General features: G+C 46.7%; 2 protein-coding genes and 1 long non-coding RNA gene across 3 annotated transcripts; 2 read left to right on the top strand and 1 right to left on the bottom strand.

Annotated features, from left to right (window-relative positions):
* Positions 1-768: 768 nt before the first annotated feature.
* On the top strand, positions 769-3,537 carry LOC307089125. The gene is made up of 3 exons (XR_013812608.1): positions 769-1,331; positions 2,648-2,935; positions 3,038-3,537. It is a non-coding gene; the product is annotated as an uncharacterized lncRNA (long non-coding RNA).
* Positions 3,538-6,160: 2,623 nt separating this feature from the next.
* Positions 6,161-9,717, bottom strand: fbxo45 (F-box protein 45). The gene is made up of 3 exons (XM_079754812.1): positions 9,253-9,717; positions 8,276-8,632; positions 6,161-6,484 (listed from the first exon to the last, which is right to left on the bottom strand). Exons 1-3 carry the CDS (start codon positions 9,613-9,615, stop codon positions 6,299-6,301), a joined length of 906 nt encoding a protein of 301 aa, XP_079610938.1. The 5' UTR covers positions 9,616-9,717; the 3' UTR covers positions 6,161-6,298.
* A 460-nt stretch (positions 9,718-10,177) lies between these two features.
* On the top strand, positions 10,178-16,755 carry fam168b (family with sequence similarity 168 member B). Its single transcript, XM_079755182.1, has 7 exons — positions 10,178-10,293; positions 12,015-12,106; positions 12,257-12,331; positions 13,769-13,899; positions 14,397-14,598; positions 14,796-14,911; positions 15,147-16,755. Exons 2-6 carry the CDS (start codon positions 12,037-12,039, stop codon positions 14,897-14,899), a joined length of 582 nt encoding a protein of 193 aa, XP_079611308.1. The 5' UTR covers positions 10,178-10,293; positions 12,015-12,036; the 3' UTR covers positions 14,900-14,911; positions 15,147-16,755.
* Positions 16,756-19,208: the final 2,453 nt, after the last annotated feature.

Below are 19,208 nucleotides of genomic sequence, written 5' to 3'. Positions count from 1 at the left end.
GACTCTGTGATGATCGCAGATATGAATAATTGCTTACACATACCGATATGAGGACCACAAATGACCTGAAAACATTTGGTTGGGGTTTGACTCCTTTTTCCCGCATTTACAGTGGGGTCGCAGAATTCGACGGTCCGCTATGATTGATTGTGACCCATCGTGGATTGCGACCTGCGCTGCTTGTGGTTTCTGTAATGATCGTGGACATCAATAATTGTGGCATTAGTTCATATTTAATTCAAAATGTGCAACAGCGCCCCCTGGGGTCACACATGTCGGTGGGTCGCAGAATTCGGTGTAACGCCGTAAATGGATGTTTTGGAACTATGCGAGGCTCCATACCCCGGAAGAAGGCGGCAAAAAACGCTACATCGGAGTCCAATGGAAGTTTCGCCACTCTGTTATATCTATCACTCTGCCTCCGCCTTGGCAGTATAGTAGACTATATGTGTGCAAGTACTACTACTACTACTACGTAGTACGTACTAGTAGATGCAAATTAGTTTTGGGCTCCTTGTTGTCACGGCAAACAACAGGAAATAGCGCAATAACAAACGATGCAATGATGCCTCTTATTTACCTCTCCATCGTATTATTATTTAACTTCCTTCTGACTCACGGAGGTAAGGTCCATATACCAAAAGCTTTCTCCTTGTTTGCAAACCCTACTTAGACATGTGTCTCACTCTTGCAGGTTTAAAGTCAGAGTGGATGATTTTTTAATGCATAGTTGTATTTATTTCCCTTGCCCAGGAGATGGAGGGAAGATCAAACTAATAACGGTCTGAAACTTCACAGGTTTTGTTGGTCCTTTTTGTAGCATCAGAATCAGATAAAATTCGGTACGATAATTAACTACCTTATTTATCTTATCACCGGCCTCGGAAACGACCGCTGAATCTAACAGTGCCCAGATGGCGTTCCTTGAGCCTAAATACAGCGGTGTACTAAGACACTTGTTGCATCAATTGTGTTTTCAAGCAGGTGCTGGCATCACTGAGGTGGTCACCGAGGTTTCCACTAGAGAAGGAAAAGATGCCATCTTACCGTGTGGTCTGGATTTCCCTGTGAACCTGAAAGATGAGGTGTTTGACTGGAAGAAGGGGCCGCAGGAGGTGTTCTTCTATGAACAGGAAAAGGATTACAACAACCAGGGACGGGGGGGGGACAAGACCCCCAGTTCGTGGGTAGGGTGCGCCTTCTTCCAGGGGGGCTGCAGGCCAGTAAAGCCTCTATGATCTTGTCCAGTGTGACCCAGGCAGACAGTGGCATGTATAAGTGCATCATCCTACTTCCTACGAGACAGACGAGATGGATCCGGCTGACTGTAGGTGAGTGAATGGTTCCGGTTCGTTAAAGTCTCTTAGCACTCACCTGCAGCATCTTAAATTGAATTTGACAGTAAGGGTTCTTTTTCAAAAAGATTATAAAAAGGAAACTGACCTTTTTAGAGCGCGTCCCCAATCACGCTCCCCCAAAAATCAGAAAGTGTACCACAAGGATGAGGGCTGGAGAGGGGAAGGTCTTGGGTCAGGGCCGGGGCAGAGGGGTAGGTGTTGGGTCAGGGTCCAGGTGGGTCCAGGCCGGGGCAGAGGGGTAGGTGTTGGGTCAGGGCCTGGGCAGAGGGGTAGGTGTTGGGTCAGGGTCAGGACCGGGGCAGAGGGGTAGGTGTTGGGTCAGGGGCCTGGGCAGAGGGGTAGGTGTTGGGTCAGGGTCAGGGCCTGGGCAGAGGGGTAGGTGTTGGGTCAGGGCCTGGGCAGAGGGGTAGGTGTTGGGTCAGGGCCTGGGCAGAGGGGTAGGTGTTGGGTCAGGGCCTGGGCAGAGCTGTAGGTGTTGGGTCAGGGTCAGGGCCTGGGCAGAGGGGTAGGTGTTGGGTCAGGGCCTGGGCAGAGGGGTAGGTGTTGGGTCAGGGTCCAGGTGGGTCCAGGCCAGGGCAGAGGGGTAGGTGTTGGGTCAGGGTCAGGGCCTGGGCAGAGGGGTAGGTGTTGGGTCAGGGTCAGGGCCTGGGCAGAGGGGTAGGTGTTGGGTCAGGGCCTGGGCAGAGGGGTAGGTGTTGGGTCAGGGCCTGGGCAGAGGGGTAGGTGTTGGGTCAGGGTCAGGGCAGAGGGGTAGGTGTTGGGTCAGGGTCTAGGTGGGTCCAGGCCGGGGCAGAGGGGTAGGTGTTGGGTCAGGGTCCAGGTGGGTCCAGGCCAGGGCAGAGGGGTAGGTGTTGGGTCAGGGCCGGGGCAGAGGGGTAGGTGTTGGGTCAGGGTCCAGGTTGGTTGGTTAGTAAGCTGGGCTTCAGAAAATGTATTTACCAAAGCCAAAAGATGGCAGAACCTAAATAAGTTTAGTTCTACTCTTAGTTTGGTCCGTATGTTACAAATGTAAAATGCTCTTATTGTATGTTGTACTTTAAAAACAGCTCTTAGCATTGTGTAGCGTCTTATCCCTAGCTACCTTAGGTGTATACGGGGAATGGGTTAACCTAGCGATTGTTAGTGCTTGGCACTTGGTTCTATGAACATCCTTACTGTACCGACAGCGATATATATTGTTGTTTCTCTTTTTTCTGACAAATGTACTTATTGTAAGTCGCTTTGGATAAAAGCATCTGCTAAACGCCCTGAATGGAAACGACTTAACGCCGTCCTGCTCCTGCTCACAGCGGTGGAGCCTCAGTTGAGGCTGGAGGTCGAAGAGGCTTCCCCGTCCTCCGGCTGGGTGCGGCTGTCCTACCTCTCCAGCGGAGGCCAGCCGCAACCCAGCGGTCTGGAGTGGCAGACCCCCAACGGAACTGAGATCCCTGCAGAATCACCGACGGCCGCCTCCTCAGACAGCGACGGCCGCTACTCCATCAGTCAGACTGTGAATGTGACCGAGCCAGGCACCTACACCTGGGTGGCCCGGCAGCAAGGCGTCCACCCTGCGGTCAGAGACACCATCCGAGTGGTTGGTGAGTGTTTCCAGTCAGCCATTTTGATGGGATTGTTGAGCACAGAAACATGTGAATGTGGTAATGGTACTGAGAATAACACTCCTCTCTCCTCTGGTTCAGGCCATCGTGAAGAGGACCTCGGGAATGGAACCTGGGCGGCCACAGGTGTTGTTCTCTTAATTATATCATTTGGACTTAATCTTTACATATTTATCAAAAATAAGAACCGTAGCAAAGATCATGGTCATCAAGCTCTCCCTGATGCTGATAGTTTGGATTGAACAGCCTGCCAGAGGAGTTCAGAACATCACAATCTGTGACCACATTTAAAGAAACCTTTAGACATACCTATTTAATTCGGCTTTCTCTTATTCTATATCTATATTTTTTTCATTGTATTGTTTAGCACCTTGTATTGCAGTTTGCACGAAAGGTGCTATATACAGTTTGATTGAGGAGAGACAAATCTAGTCTACAAAAAGTGTCACAACTGTAGGTCAAGGGGTCAGGAGATATGCTTGCGTCTTTGTCCTGCGTTGTTGGTTTGCAGGATCAAGGGAGTGATGGGAAGAATCTATTTTCACACCGTTTCTCTAACTGCCATTTGTTGGTATGAGCCTTTTTCCCTGACCCCCTTGGGGTAGTTGAGGAGCAGGGGAGTGGGTGGGCTGGGAGAAGTTGTTTGAGGCGTGTGTGGCAGTGTGTGTTGGTGTGAACCAAGATGTTGTATCATGTTTATAGAGTGTATTTCAAAGTTAATTTAATTGTCAACTTGTTTGCCTGCCAAATCTTTCTCATTTCGTTTCCATGCTATTGAGATTTGGTTTTAATAAAATAAATTACATTTAGTTTTTGAAAAGGGTTCGGAGCTATGATGGTTAAAAGTTTGCATTTTCACCAGTTTTATTTAATGTGTTGGCAATAAAGGCCTCTTTGATAAGTGCTTTAAGCTTTCTTTATTCCATCTGTATTTAAATAGATTTATAAACGATGTTGAATGTGTCCGTCACACACAAGGGTTTTATAGCAGTTGGGGGTCAACATTATCCCAGCCGGAGCGTTGTTGCTTAAGATGCCTGTTGCGTATCTGCCCCTCGGCCTGTGGGCTCTTTGGACCTGCGTTGTTTTGACCTGCGGGTCGGAACTGTCTCTCAGTTGGTGTCGGCGCACTTCAGGAGGTAGAGCGGGTTGGCTGGTAACGACCGAAAGGTTGCTAGTTCGATCTGCGGCTCCTCCTAGCTGGGTGTTGGTGTCCTTGAGCAAGACACCTCACCCTGACTGCTCATGGTTGACACCGCCGTCGGTGTGTGAATGTGTGCATTAACTACACATCTATATTCCCTAATCTTCTATTACCTTGAAAACAATACAAAATGAAACAAAATCCAACTTGCTTGCAGTTGTTGTCTATGATACATTGCAACAATGATAAAATGCAATAGCTTACCGCTGTCCGACAAGTTGGGTTAAAATGTAATTCTGCATAAACTGATAGCGGGAAACTAAATCATGTCATAGATTTAACCATTTATTTCATGAAATGGTAATACACAACAAAGTTGGATTGGGGGATGGTGGATTGCAGTAAATCTATTCAACTGTAGGCAACTAGTCAAAGTGCAGCTGTCCTCCTCGGCTGACACGATGAGCTGTAAGCCTTTAAAAGTTTCCCAATCCAAATAAGACCGTGCAGGTGTTTTAAATTGACCTTTCCTATGGGTGAGCTAGTCCCAAAAGATCAAAGGGTTGTCGAAATCGTCTCGAGTTGAATAGCAAAAACACAAGTGAAAATCTCCCAATGGGTCATGAGCGACTGGAGACAACCATTCGCTCATCCAGTTTCCCCCTCTATTAGTTATTTTATACAAAGACGATGGTGACAGTAAATATGAAGATTATTAATTATTATATATATTATGTGTGCATGACAGTGTTCTGGTGTCTCTCCGACTCAATCAGACCAAAGATGCTCTGGTCTAAACAATCACGTGGACCCATACTGGATACATTTAGACTGTAACCGTTCATCACTGACAAACATGTTCAAGTCTACCATTCATGGTAAAAATTGTGATATAGTCCAGGTGCATTTCATGGCAGGCCTCTTTCCGTAATTGGCACCCAATCATAACTCTGGCTAGGATGGTCTCTCATCACACACATACTGGCTACATACTGGTTACCATTAGTCTCGAGAAGCCAGCCTAAATCTCGGGAGCCCACCTCCGGTTTTACCTTGAGATATTAGACTGGACTGGAACCAACTGTATTTGTGCTGCTTGGGAATTAAGCAAGACGTTTTTAATTCAATTTAAACCACAACGGTACCATTCACTAATTGTTAACCTTCACAAGACTAGCATGTAGGCCTGTCCAGGGTCAAACATGGTCAAACGCACAGGCATTACGCTATGTTTATTCTGACAATTGGGATTGGCAACAAATAGACTTTTACTTTCAGGTCACATGACCCCATCAAGAGTACCATGGATAAAATAAGAAATAAATAATGCTTAATATGACAACAGTACAATAAAAAAAAGTGATACACAGTAACATTACATGGTTAACTAGGCTTCTTGGTTCCATTTCTGCTCAAGTGCTCTGGGTGTTTTTACAAGGGAGTCGCTGCAAACACGAGGCAGAAATGAATGCATGCTTTTGTAAAACTACCTCTGATGTTTGCCTGTACAAACTCTGCATTTGGAGATATATAGATATAGAGAGATAGATATCCCTAGATAAATATATATTTATCTGTACATAGATATATATCTACACATCTATCTTTATCTAGATCTAGATAGATGTAAATATATGAGGACATCAGGTCACACTGGGTTCGGTATGGTCACGCACAACGACCCAGTCCATAGTGGACTACGTTAACCCTGATAACTGGCTTACACTCACTTATACATTGGCTAGCCTTTTTAAATGACACTTTTGGGATAAAAGTATTGGCCACAGTTCATGATTGCTTTGGCCCTGCTTAAGAGACATAAAATGCTCAAGTAAAAGGTCAGGCGTGGTGAGCCTAAAAACCTAAATTCATGTAAGCGTGAGTAGTTTCCCTTATCCACCGAACAGAACGAGTCCAGCATCACATGACCAATGGACGTACCTCATGTGACACGACCACTCCCCCGGATCCCACCGAGTCTGGAATAGATATAATGGAACCACAAAGAAGCCCCCCCCCCCCCCCCCCCCGTCTCCCCCAGCTGGATCCAGGTCCCCCTTCAGCCCAGACCGACCCACTTCAGCGAGGTGCCGCTCTGAGTACACTGGCCCCACGGTCGCACACAAACCTAAAAACAAGGTCCCAGGAAAGGTCCATCCCCCAATACCACCCAAAGACTTTGGCGACACAGATGGGCCCTAGCCGTCCAGGGGCTTGCCCAGGTACACCATGGTGACCTCTGTGTTGCCGTACACGGCCGACACGGCTGGGAACAGGCAGGCTTTGGGCAGTCCGCGGAACGCCACGCCCAGGAACTCAAAGCCCCTTTCGAAGGCCAGCGTCTTGTCGTCCATGTCCAGGATCACCCGTATCCTCTCGCCGATCTGTTGGCACACAAGACAGGAGGAACCTCAGAGGAAGGCTCTACACAGACAGGAGGCCCCTTAGAGGAAGGCTCTACACAGACAGGAGGCCCCTTAGAGGAAGGCTCTGCACACACAGGAGGCCCCTTAGAGGCCGGCTATACAGACAGGAGGCCCCTTAGAGGCTGGCTATACAGACAGGAGGGACCTTATGGCGCTTTTCCACCGGCAGGTACGCTTCGGACCCAGCCCGCCTCAGCCCAGTAGTGAGGGTGCGGTATAGGCAAGCTCAGTTACGGCTCGCGTTTCCACCGCCGACAGTAACCTTATGGTAGGGCGGAGTTTAAGCGGGATGGCGATAGCCGTGGCAGCTACGTAAGCATCGTGACCTCATAGCAGCCCGACACAGTGTAGCCTGGTAATAACTCCAAGGACAAAGAAGTACGCACACAACGAACAAAGAGCAACAATGTAGTACGTCCAAGAAGGAAGTCAAACTTTTGCGCAACATTTTCTTCAATAAACTAGGCTTTCGCCGTTGTCCAGAAATACCTTGCGGGTACTGTGTTTGTTTGTTATCATCCCCTTATCCCCCTGTCGCACGGAAGGGACGATTCTCTCGACCAATCAACGGATGGTGTGTGTAGCTCGAACTTGCCGGCACCCTTTTAGGAGTCTCAGTAACCCAACGGAGGGGTACTGCGAGACGAGTATGGCCAATTATGCTCAGTCCGGATCCCGCCCACTTTTGGCGGTGGAAGTGCGACCCGTGCCGCACCTTTGCAGACCGAACCGACCCACACCCTCCGGTGAATATGAGCCATTAGAGGAAGGCTCTACACAGACAAGAGGCCGGCAATACACAGACAGGAGGCCCCATAGAGGCCGGCTATACACAGACAGGAGGCCCCATAGAGGCCGGCTATACACAGACAGGAGGCCCCATAGAGGCCGGCTATACACAGACAGGAGGCCCCATAGAGGCCGGCTATACACAGACAGGAGGCCCCATAGAGGCCGGCTATACACAGACAGGAGGCCCCATAGAGGCTGGCTATACACAGACAGGAGGCCCCATAGAGGCCGGCTACACACAGACAGGAGGCCCTATAGAGGCCGGCTATACACAGACAGGAGGCCCCATAGAGGCTGGCTATACACAGACAGGAGGCCCCATAGAGGCCGGCTACACACAGACAGGAGGCCCCATAGAGGCTGGCTATACACAGACAGGAGGCCCCATAGAGGCCGGCTATACACAGACAGGAGGCCCCATAGAGGCTGGCTATACACAGACAGGAGGCCCCATAGAGGCCGGCTATACACAGACAGACACGATAGGTGCTAATAAATCTATGCTTTCTACAGAAACAAAATGAAAAGTATGCAAAAAGTATTGCACTATTACAATTATTGCACTAATTTCAAGATACCCACACAATCATACTATTAGATATTAACACAAACGGCGTTTTATGATTTCAGGTGTCCAAAATGATGTTCATCATCTTTATGAAAATGTTTAGTTTAATTCTTTGAATTCAAATTTGAATTGAGTTCAAATAATTATTTTTTTGATAGTGGTGTGTGTTATGCTGTCTGTGCCTCAAACAAGTACAAGGGACAACCTCTCCAAAAACAACTATTGAAATTGCTGGTAATATTTTGTAAATTGTAAATCATGAGGAGGACTCCATTAGAATCCTCCCACCCCCAGTCCTAAAGTGGTCATACTGGGCGGTATCATGCGTTCCAGACTGCTATAGTACTGTGTTTGAGGTGTGATTGCGTGATCTGCAGCTAGTGAGCTACCTGGTACTTTGGTGCATTGTTGCACTGAGGGAAGTTGCCGTTGACTTGGCCGTTGTGTAGCAGGTTGTTGTCCACGAGGTTCCAGCCCCAGCTTTGGTCGTCACTGCCCAGCAGAGCCACGTAGCCCTGGCATTGCATGTTCGCTCGCTTCGTGGCCAGTCCGATCACTGCCACGGTGCCCAGGGGCCCCTCCCACCAGATCTCCCAGGCGTGACGCCCCTCGGAGAAGCCAATCTTGCCACGGGCGCCGTCGGTGCTCTGGGCGATGGGGTTTCGGTGGAGGGTGAAGCCATTCTTCTTGACGTAAACGTTGCGGGAGCAGTCGTGGGTGCTAAGAGCATGTTGGTAGGACTTGAGCTGGAGATTTCCAGAGACACAAAGCAATGGTTTGAGAATGACACTAGTTGCAACACATGATAAATGTTTATATTGGAAAGATGTATCTAAAAGAAAAAGGAGTCGATTAGGCTATGCCCTCTTCTTTGCTCTTCAGTTCTATTCATATAAGTTATACAACTGAGCTAGCCCCTTTAGGGCAAATACATCATGTTTATTGACTTTTGACTTGAAGTTATTGTCTAATATGGCAGAGTTCTCTGGTTCTGGATCCTCTCTGTGAGCAAAGCAAGGAACTCGGGAATCAATGGGACGCAAGACGGAGCCAGCCATCCCTGATAATAACAAGCGAGTTACGTACATGCACAGTGTCTGGTACAAAAGTACCAAGGGAAAGTTAGAAGAGGAAACACGGCAGAAGCCCAACATATATATTGATCCATCGCTATTGATGTCACGATTAACCTACCATCCAGCATTCTTACAGCGATGTACAATATTTGGTGGTGCTGAATCTGTTTACAATCTTTGCTAGACAGTTGAAACACACATTCTTATTAGAAAGTCGTTCAGGCGCTATCCGAGGTAATCACACTATTCCTGTGTCTAGCGATTGAATGATGCTCGGTTGGTAAACATACCTTCCCCTTGTACGTAGGCAGGTTGCACAGAATGTCAGATCGAAGCGCCTCTTCACTCAGAGAGCGAGCGCAAAGACTGCGCCACACTTCGCTGTTTTCGTCGGCGAGAGTGGTATTCCAGTGCCAACACACTAACGAGCATTGCATTAAATCAGGCAAGTCCAAATATGAAAAGATATGTTCAAGAACCCGGCCAGGCAACCTGCCAGCCACCCCGGTACATCCACCCAATGTAACATAAGAAGAGCCGGCGGAGCTACAGCTAGCTGCCGCAGCTGCGCCTATGCAAGAGGACGCACCTACAGCGGCCGCTCCCGACATTATTTGACTTAATGACGATATATGCCGATACGCTATACTCATCTATGCCATATAAAAATTACAAACATGTATAAAGTGCCAGAATTTGGTCATTGTGTGGCAAAATTGCGCATAGGTTGCGGTAAAAACACAACAATCTGGACCCTGCCCAATTTAATGGCTGAAAGGAAGCGATGCATCGAGGTCCTAGAAGAGGAAAGATGGGGAGTTGAAAAAAAATAAGAAAGAAACGCTCCTCAACACGTACCCAGCTTTGTCATTTTTTAAAATACCTTTTAAATGCGTTTTGGAATCAATCTACAAGTTAGAGTAGATTGTTACAGATTTTTTGATTTTTTTTAAGGTATCGCTTCGTTTAAAACAGCCTTTCAGCTGCCAGGAATGTACAGTTTACAATTAATCTCCGTAAATCCAAATTGTTCAGTTGAGGTCTAGTTTACGGTCTTGATAGCTGTGGAAAAAATTAGTATTTTGAATTATAAATGTTTGATTTAAAAGTGAATTTAATTACATAGCAAAACGAAATAATAAGAAGACAATGACGCGTTGTCTGTCGTCACGTGACCAAACCGTCGGAAGTGACGCGCATTGCTCAAAAGAGTTGAGCGAGCTCTGGAACCAAAACATCAGGATCAAGATCAAGAGGTTGACAAGCAGACACAGGCACAGCCAAAGCAGCACACCTTAAGGCACGTTCGACTGGATTATAATCATATTTAGGTAATTAAGATGTATTAATCTATTTTATGTCATTGTATGCCACAACATAATGACGTGATGGGGTGACACACGGTCAGGTGAATGTTTTGCCACACTCCGCGGCCCGACGCTGTCCCCATATATCTGGTCACAATCAAGTGTAGTTCTACAATCGGTTCAAATGTACACATTTTTATACATCATAAAGTGCCATATATGCTCATTTGGCATGCGTAAACAACGGACTGACCTAACAGTCCAAAACCTTTGTTAGCTAGCTAGTAGTAGCTTGTTAACTGTGATGCGTCAATTATTGTGTGTATGTGCGTGTACACTTTGTATTTCCAGTCCATTCAGGTCATACAAAATATGATTGTCATGAAACTGATCTTGACCTAAAATTGTATGCCATCCACCCCATCAATATGTCTATATTTATTGGACTTATTTATTCGATTCTCTCTTGTAACTGTCCCTCTTTAAAATTAGAAGCAATGATTCTTTTGTGTAGAACTATTCTTGGGCTTGACGTAGAAACGAAACTATTTTTTTGCGTTCATAATACATTGACGCATCCATTACATTTTGTCTTATCCTGATTATACACATCATCTCTGTCACCTATTGATTAAAGGTCCCATGTCATGCTAATTTATGGATGCTTTAATATAGATAATAGTAGGCCCCAAACACAGTATTTGAAGACGTTCCCGAAATTCAGCCGTGGTGCAAATTTACAGCCACTACGAGCCAGTCGCACATTGAGCTGTCCCCAAATGCGCCGTTTAGGTGTCTGTAGCTTTAAAGCAAATGAGGAGGAGAGAGGCGGGTCAAGGAGGAGGATGGGGGTGTGGCCCTGAGCAGCTTGCAGCCACGGTACCAAGCGCTCTGTTTACAGTGGTGTATGGCCAGGCGCACACAGCCTTTAGCGGTGTTCTGTTAATATTCTAGAACATACGGGAGTCCTGGAGCTCTATATGTAAATAATATCATATTATACATGGATATCTATATCATATTATATATATTATCACGGCTAAAAGCTGTGTGAGCCTCGTGACGTTATTATGAATCTCAAACGACGTCTCTGGTTCTTCCACTTCCACATCAATCTGAAGTAGACTGAACCGCACGCTGCCTGCTGCCGGCTGCCCGCTGCTGGGTGGTGGGGCTTCGCGAAGGTGGTGCTTCTCGGCAGTGGTGCCTCGTGGCAACCGGCGGCAGGCAGCATGTCGCAGTTCATACTTCAGGGAGTCAAAGCCAAAGTTCCTTTCCCCCAATTCCTTCTCAACCATGGCTGAGATAACCCCAACTACAGTTGTGAAAATACAAGAGACGTCAAAGAACCAACGTGTTATGCGCCATAACATCAACAGCAAACACTGTGTGTAATCACACACACGCACACAAACACACAAGTGGCGCTCACACAGTCGTGTCTCATTGGCGGGCCAAATTCTCTGGGCGGGCCAGGCAGAGAAAGGGTAGGAGCTTAGATCCTTTATGACGACCTATGGGACCACATTCCAAATCAGCGCGCTTGAGCCTCAGTTTTTTCAAAGGCGAGCAGAACACCTAGTGCTCGTTTTACCCTGAACGCAAGTTTTAGCCACTGGGGGACCATAGGCAGGCTAGGGGAACTTATATTTATGTTAGAAAACCTCATAAAGTGAGATTTTCATGCCATGGGACCTTTAACCATCAATAGTTACTGCACTGACTTTGTTATTTTCCTTTCGCAGGTCTTGTCTTTCAGCCAAAATAATGAACCCTGTTTACAACCCTGCACAACCAGGGGTCCCCTATGCCAACCAAAAGGGTATTGCCTACCCAGGTAAGATACTCTTTGTTGTGTGACTGTCTACACACGTTTATTGTGGTACATAGAAAAAGCTGTGTGGTTTCTCCACAGATTTCCTGCAGTTGATTGCGGTGGTTATTCTCATTAATCTGTCATCATTTCTCTCTGTTCTAATCATGGAAGCTGGGTTTCCTGTTGGATATGCCCCAGCATACACTCCCGGTTTGTACCCAGGGGCCAACCCAGCCTTTCACCCAGGTAAAGACGAGGGAAGGTCACTTCTCAGCTTGCAAGGCCCTGCCCACCACCTAGTGTATATGGTTGTCACCAAACTGATTTGTCACAGAGTGCCAGTATGCAGAATGATGCAATTAAATACTGCATCCTGCGTCTTATGTCAGAGGTAAATCACGATACATATGTGAGGAATTTTATTTTTGTATTTTATTTTAATAGACACAATTGTCCAGTGCTGGTTCAGGGGAGAAATCCACAGACAAATTGTTTCACATGTTGCTTCTCAATCAATTCTGAAAGAATTGACAGGGAGACATAAAAAAAACAAGTCAGACAAAAGGAGAAGAGTAGTCAGTTGAAAATCAAGCAATTAAAAATGAATGAGCAGGCTTGTACGCAGTCATTCCTACCACAGACCCTGCCAAACTATTAAGTCTCACTTGTCAAAGCTGTGCCATTAATAAAACGTGGCAAGGTGAAGTGTTATTCTGAAGAATGCACACATTCTAAGTGCAATTTGACCTACAATTTGAGCTCAGGGCGTGAACAACATATGACCTTTACAGCCAGATACGATCGGTCGTCTAGAACCCTCTCTCATTCATTAAAATCATTATTACATTATCAGCATTGTTCGAAAATTACATTTTCTTTTAAGGAGTTTTGGGGAAATATTAAGCCAGTCCTTATGTCAAATTCAACAGCATCAAAAAAAAGACAGCAATATTGACAGCGGATGCAGTAGCAAAATACATGTATTAGCATTGTGTTACAAGCTTTTCCTAGAGTATAGCCAATACTTTCGACTATCGTTATTATTCAAATAATGTAATTTAAGGTATAACTGATTTATAATGGAAACGCTGACTCATATCCTGTGCACGATGGGTCACAAAAAGGTGCCAAGACTCACAAAATAAAGATTAATTTAGCACAGCTGGAAAGCAGCTATTCATAGTATTGAACCATGCTTATAGACTTAGCTATTGTTTACTCTACAGAGGTATCGGACAATACTCAGCTTTTGGTGAATGCTAGTATCTACAACAAAGAATAACTTATGTAATGAGGACCTGGGAGGTCGACTTGAGACACGTACAAGAGGAGAGGACATCTACTTGTCCACAAATGCTCCTTGGCCACACAGTTTTTTCTCTTTGTTCCAGACGCAAAGAGGATGTACATTGACTGATAAACGCATGCTATTCTACCGTACTAGAAGAAGAGAGCAAGTTATAGTCTCCTGATGGTCACAGTTGACATGTTGATTGACTGCACCATGAAAAGGATTAGAATCTAGGAACGTTCCCTCCAATAATTAGAGGGAACGCTGGGAAATGTACCATGCTGCTGGCCTCACCAGGATGATGAACCTTTTTATTTCTAAATTACATCATTAACTTATTTTGGGCCCTTTTTTTTTTTTGAACCTGTGATGTTTCTTCCCTCCGCCGTCAGGCTATGCTGCACCGTTTAAAATGTCTCCCAGCACGGGCGCGGTTCCCCCTTACTCCACGGCACACAACCCCTACCATGCAGCCGTCTATCCCATGAGGAACACCTACCCCCAGCAGAACCCCTACGCACAGGTCAGTTCGGACAGAGGGAGGACTACTTCTTCAATGAACAAAGAATTGACCGTAGTACCATGGAGACTAGTAATCAAATTCAATCACTATTGGTGTTGTGCACTGCCACCCTGGCCCATGTTACAATGCTGTGCAGTGTTTCACCTCCTTTGTTCAGCCTAATGCGTTCTCTAGGTGGCTCTATCAACAGGGCGAGTCAAACCGTTTATATAGCCTGTAACCTCATTATATTAACTACATAAGTATATCCTCAGTTTTAGCCTTTATTATTATTTTACAGTTGACTAATGACTAAGATCATCGTCTGCTACTATCAAATGTTGTGCCCATCGTTTCTTTGGTCGGTTGATAGATCAGGTTGATAGATTTGGGGTAATGACACCCTGTTACATAGGTTTCACAGACAGACTTTACCCTTCCACATACATTTAGTTTATTTCTATAAGGATTATTTGTTCCTATAAATTGTTTTTGTTTTCTTCCGCCTGTTGAACCAGGCGCTGATGCCATCACAACAGCAAGGCGCTTATTACACACAGCCGTTCTATGCCCCGCAACCACATGTCATCCATCATACGACAGTGGTACAACCCAATGGCATGCCGGCTACCATGTATGCCCCTCAAATCCCCCAGCCCCGCCATAATGGTGGCGTTGCCATGGGGATGATGGCCGGGACTACCATGGCCATGTCAGCCGGTGAGCATACGTGACTTGTAGCTTATTTTCTGCTACCCGGCCTCATTAGCAATGGTCGTGTTTAAGAATAAACAGTTTTTATCATTTAATTTGTTCTTTTTATTGGCATTATGAAGTCAAGCCCAGCGCAGCCCTATTGTGAATGCCAATCTTTCATCTGCGAATGGAAGACTTTGAATGTGTGCTCTGATTCGCAGGAACTTTGTTGACCACCCATTCTCCAGCTGGGGTCCAGCCTCACCAGGTCACCTACCGCCCACCCGGCACCCCCACCTACAGTTACGTGCCACAACAGTGGTGAATGAACAGTAGAGTAAGTCACCTTCACTTCCGTCCCACACCAGTGGTGAATAAACATTAGAGTGAATCACCTTCACTTGCGTGCCACCACAGTGGTGAATGGACAGTAGCTTTGGTCAGCTAGTTGCATGCCAACTCAGTGGTGAATGACCAGCAGTCCATTCTGCTGGCCGCCAGCTGCCAATTTTTCCTCCATGATATTGCATTCTAAATTTCTATTCATGCTGCATATTTTCTTCTCTCCCCAGGTCACAGAATCGTAGATATGTATTCACACACTCTTTTTTTGGGGGGTAAAGACCTGCAGTTCCAGTGTCCTATACCAGTTGATTTTCTACCAGCATAATGTGAGCCAGAATCACAGTCATGTGCCCTCTAACCGAGGTGATGAAGAGGCCCCCAGCCACGGCCGTAGCAGGCGGAGAGATGGCTGCTAATCTTATGGCACTATATAACCTGCTGCATATCATCCCAGATCTCCATGCTCACTGACCTACTGTTTTTATTGGAGGTTTTCTATGTGGACCTTTTTTATTTTGCGTGTGTGTGATATATATATATATATATATAATAAAAAAGAGCGCTCGGATTAATATTATTTCGGTTTTCAGATTCATATACCCTTTACCATGTTGGATGCATGTGTGTGTATAGGTATATGCAGTTAATGCTTGTTCAACTTACCTTCTGTGGCAGATGCAAAAGCAACAAAAGGCCTAAATCCAAAGGAACTAAGTAATACAATAAGTCACAGAAATGCCAAGGGTCAAATGCGAACGTGAGACAAGGAAGTGATTTGCTTATTTAGTGCGATAATGTGTCTGGAGAAAAGAGTCCTCGCTGTCACTCTTAGTGATGCCAGGTGTGTGGATCCTCTCTGCAGGATATCATATTATGCATTTTGTCGCATCTTATATATTTATTTTACTATTTTAGGAATGATGGAAGTTTGAGTTTGTGCCTGCTCTTGTTAATGCCCATTCTGAAACATTATCTGAATTTTTTTTTATTTTGATTTGTTTTTATTATTTATATTTGTATTGTGGATCTTCAATGTTGCCTCAGTCACCTGAGTTCAGTTGTTCTGTATGTTGTTATTTTGGTTCTTGTTTTGTATTGTAAAGACCAAAAATAGAATAAAAATTACACTTACCAATAATTATATTAAACTGTTCAACCATTTGTTATTTGTTGAAGCGGTTATTGGTATACATGGATGAATTATAATAATTAATGTCAGGTTTGCCAGGCTAGTCGTATTGGGCATCAGTTCGATCGCCGCAGTGTGTGCAAAGCACAGAACTAGTTGGTTGGGTGCAGCGTAGCCTACTTAGCCGAAACACTGACTCTGCCCCCCTATAATTCGTCAAAGCAACTAAGTGGACGAAAAGTGGTGGTCGCGATGACAAAAAAATCCCCAAGTTATACATTGAATTGTCATGAATGGATCGATTTGTACAACCCCGACAGAGTGCGACTGCGCCTGTTGCATCCGAAGCTTGACAAAGAGTGCAGTGTAGCGGAAAAACCGAAGAAGGAATGAGGACGACCCCATCCCAAAGTTAGACGTTGAACCCCTGATTGACCGGACGACAACCACATGGTCATCCCCAATGTACACGAGCGCTATGTGCACCACATAACGGATTTCATGACGCGACTTACCCCCAGACATTTGTGCAAATTCAAATTTGCAATACAAAAAGTCATGTTTGAAGCAGAGCAGAAAATGCTGGAAGGACACTGATGCTGATGCCGATATGTGCAGCGAGAAGTTGTGTTTCTAAGTTTTGGTTTCCGATCTTACATTAACCAAAGATTAATCAAGTGTTAAGAACACTCTCTGGTCCCTTTTCTTTTTTTTACTGTTATTTATTTTTGGTTATTTTGATCATCTTTAAATAAAATCCACTTAACAATTTGCACCAACAGCTGTCTTTCTTTCCGAATCACCTTTATCTTTTGTTTTTCAGCCACAGAGACTAGGTTAAAGTACTTAAAATTATTTTAACATTAAGATGTTGTTTCAATTTAATGTCAAACATAAAATCTGACCATCTCAATGCAAGTGTCTTGTTGGTGCAGCAGTGGTGGTAGGACCTGCTGAATGATCTTTTCGAGCCATGCTGAGCCAAGTTTTTTAAGCATAAACTCATTGTGTGGATATAGTGTGACATAAAATCAGACCATCTATAGCAAGTGTGTTGGTGGTACAGTGGTAAGACCTGTTAGCTAATTTGCGGCAGACCAAAGTTCAAGTTATGATGATGTTTTGTTCAAACATCAAGTTATTGTGGGACCAGGGCCGGCGCTCGGCATAGGAGACCTCAGATTCACTGCCCCCCCCCCCCCCCCCCCCATGGTTTCTGCCACCCCGAACCTGCTGAACATGCCCTCTACCAGAGCGTAAACCGCCGTCTCTGCTTCCTGATCTGGTATTGCGTACGCCTCAGGCCATTTTGTAAAATAGTCCATGGCGACCAAAACGTATTGGTTGCCTGCTTCTGTGCGGGGAAATGGGCCCATGACATCCACAGCTACTCTTTCCATGGGAGCCCCCGACGCCTGTTGTTGTAGTTGTGTGCGGGACTGATCTGGGGGGCCCTTGTAGGCCGCGCAGAGGTCGCAGCGGCGGCAAAAGTCCCCTACGTCCCTTCTGACCCGCCCCAAGTAAAACCCCTGGCGAGTGTTGTATCACCTGGCACCTTTCTTCTCCCGTAGCAGGTTCCTTCCAGGCTCTCTGCAGTACTCCATCTCTCACTCTCAGCGCCTCAAACATAGTCCACATACCTTTCATTGCAGTGGAGCTCCCAGTCACCTCCTCCCAAGGTGGTCTCTGTCCTGCCTTAACCCACTGTCGCACCGGTTGTATGTCCATGTCCTGCTCCTGTTGTGTCTGCCACTCGGCCGCGTCAACCATCTGCGTTCCGCGGCAGACTGGTCGGCCCCCTCATGCATGGGGCATGCACATCCTCCTCGATACGGAGCTCTCTCTCACGCGCTTCTCTCCGCTAACAGTACTGGCACCCTCCCAGTGCGCAGGGGCGGCGGGACAAGGCATCGGTGTTGGCGTGGCTGGCTTCGGCCCTGTGTACCACTGTGAAGACATAGGACTGCAGCATTTCAATCCAGCGTGCAACTTGGCCCTCTGGTTCTCTGAAGGACATCAGCCACTGCAGTGCCGAATGATCTGTCCTGACAGTGAAGGGCCGTCCACACAGGTAGTACTTGAAGTGCTTCATCGCCGCCACCATGGCGAGGAGCTCTCGGCGCGTGAGGCAGTAGCGGCGCTCAGCCTTGTTGAAGGTTTTGCTGAAATACGCCACCACTCTCTCCCCTTCTGGCCCCGCCTGAGCCAGCACTGCACCAATGCACACGTCGCTGGCATCCGTGTCAAGAGTAAACTGCAAAAGTTTGCACTTTCTCCTCCAGTGTAATGTAGCCTTCTACCCCCAGTCTGTGACCCAAAAACTCCACCTCCTACCTCATGAAGCGGCATTTATTCGGGTGTAATTTCAGGCCCTGCCGCCGCCACTCTCTGCAGCACCAGCCTCAGTGACTCCAGGGCTGTTTGGAAGGAGCTCCCATGGGCCAGGATGTCATCCAAATACAGCAGATATCTCGGACGGGGGATGCCAGCCAGCACCCTGTCCATGAGTCTTTCGAAGGTGGCTGGGGCGTTGCACAGGCCGAAACTGAGGACCCGGAACTGCCACAACCCCCTGTCCGTAAAGAAGTCTTTGGTCTTGCTTCAGGGCTGAGGGGCACATGGCAGTATCCGCTTCGCAGGTGGCGTGAAGAGAACCAGGAGGAGCCAGACACCAATTCCAGTGACTCATCGATCCTGGGTAATGGATACGAGTCCTTCCTTGTCACACTGTTCAGCGTCTGTCTGTAGTCTGTAGCAGAATCTCATCTTGGTGCTCCTCTTTTTCGACACCATCACCACTCCCGAAGCCCAGGGGCTGTCCGACGGTTCAATAATGCCATCTCTTTGCATCTCTTCAACCACTCTGTCTGCAGCCCCACGGTGGGATATGGGGAGGCGCCGGGGGCGCGACTTGATGGGCCGTGCACTCCCAGTGTCTATTTTGTGTTGGACCAGGTGTGTCAGACCCACTTCATTGTCTGTCAGTGCAAAAATGTACGTAAAGTCAGATAACACCTTCCACAGCTCCTCCAACTGCCATTGCTCCAATTGGTCACAGTTCTGTCTCCATATCCCTCTCACCGCCGACAACCTGTCCGTCTCCCCCACCGTAGTTGACTGGGCTGGGAAAGATGAATGGCCGTGTGCAGAGGGGGGCTGA

Source organism: Pollachius pollachius (genome assembly GCF_949987615.1).
Source record: "Pollachius pollachius genome assembly, chromosome: 17".
In the NCBI taxonomy this organism is placed as follows: domain Eukaryota; kingdom Metazoa; phylum Chordata; class Actinopteri; order Gadiformes; family Gadidae; genus Pollachius; species Pollachius pollachius.
Note: the sequence above shows the minus strand (reverse complement) of the source record. Positions and strands in the feature narration are given on the sequence as shown.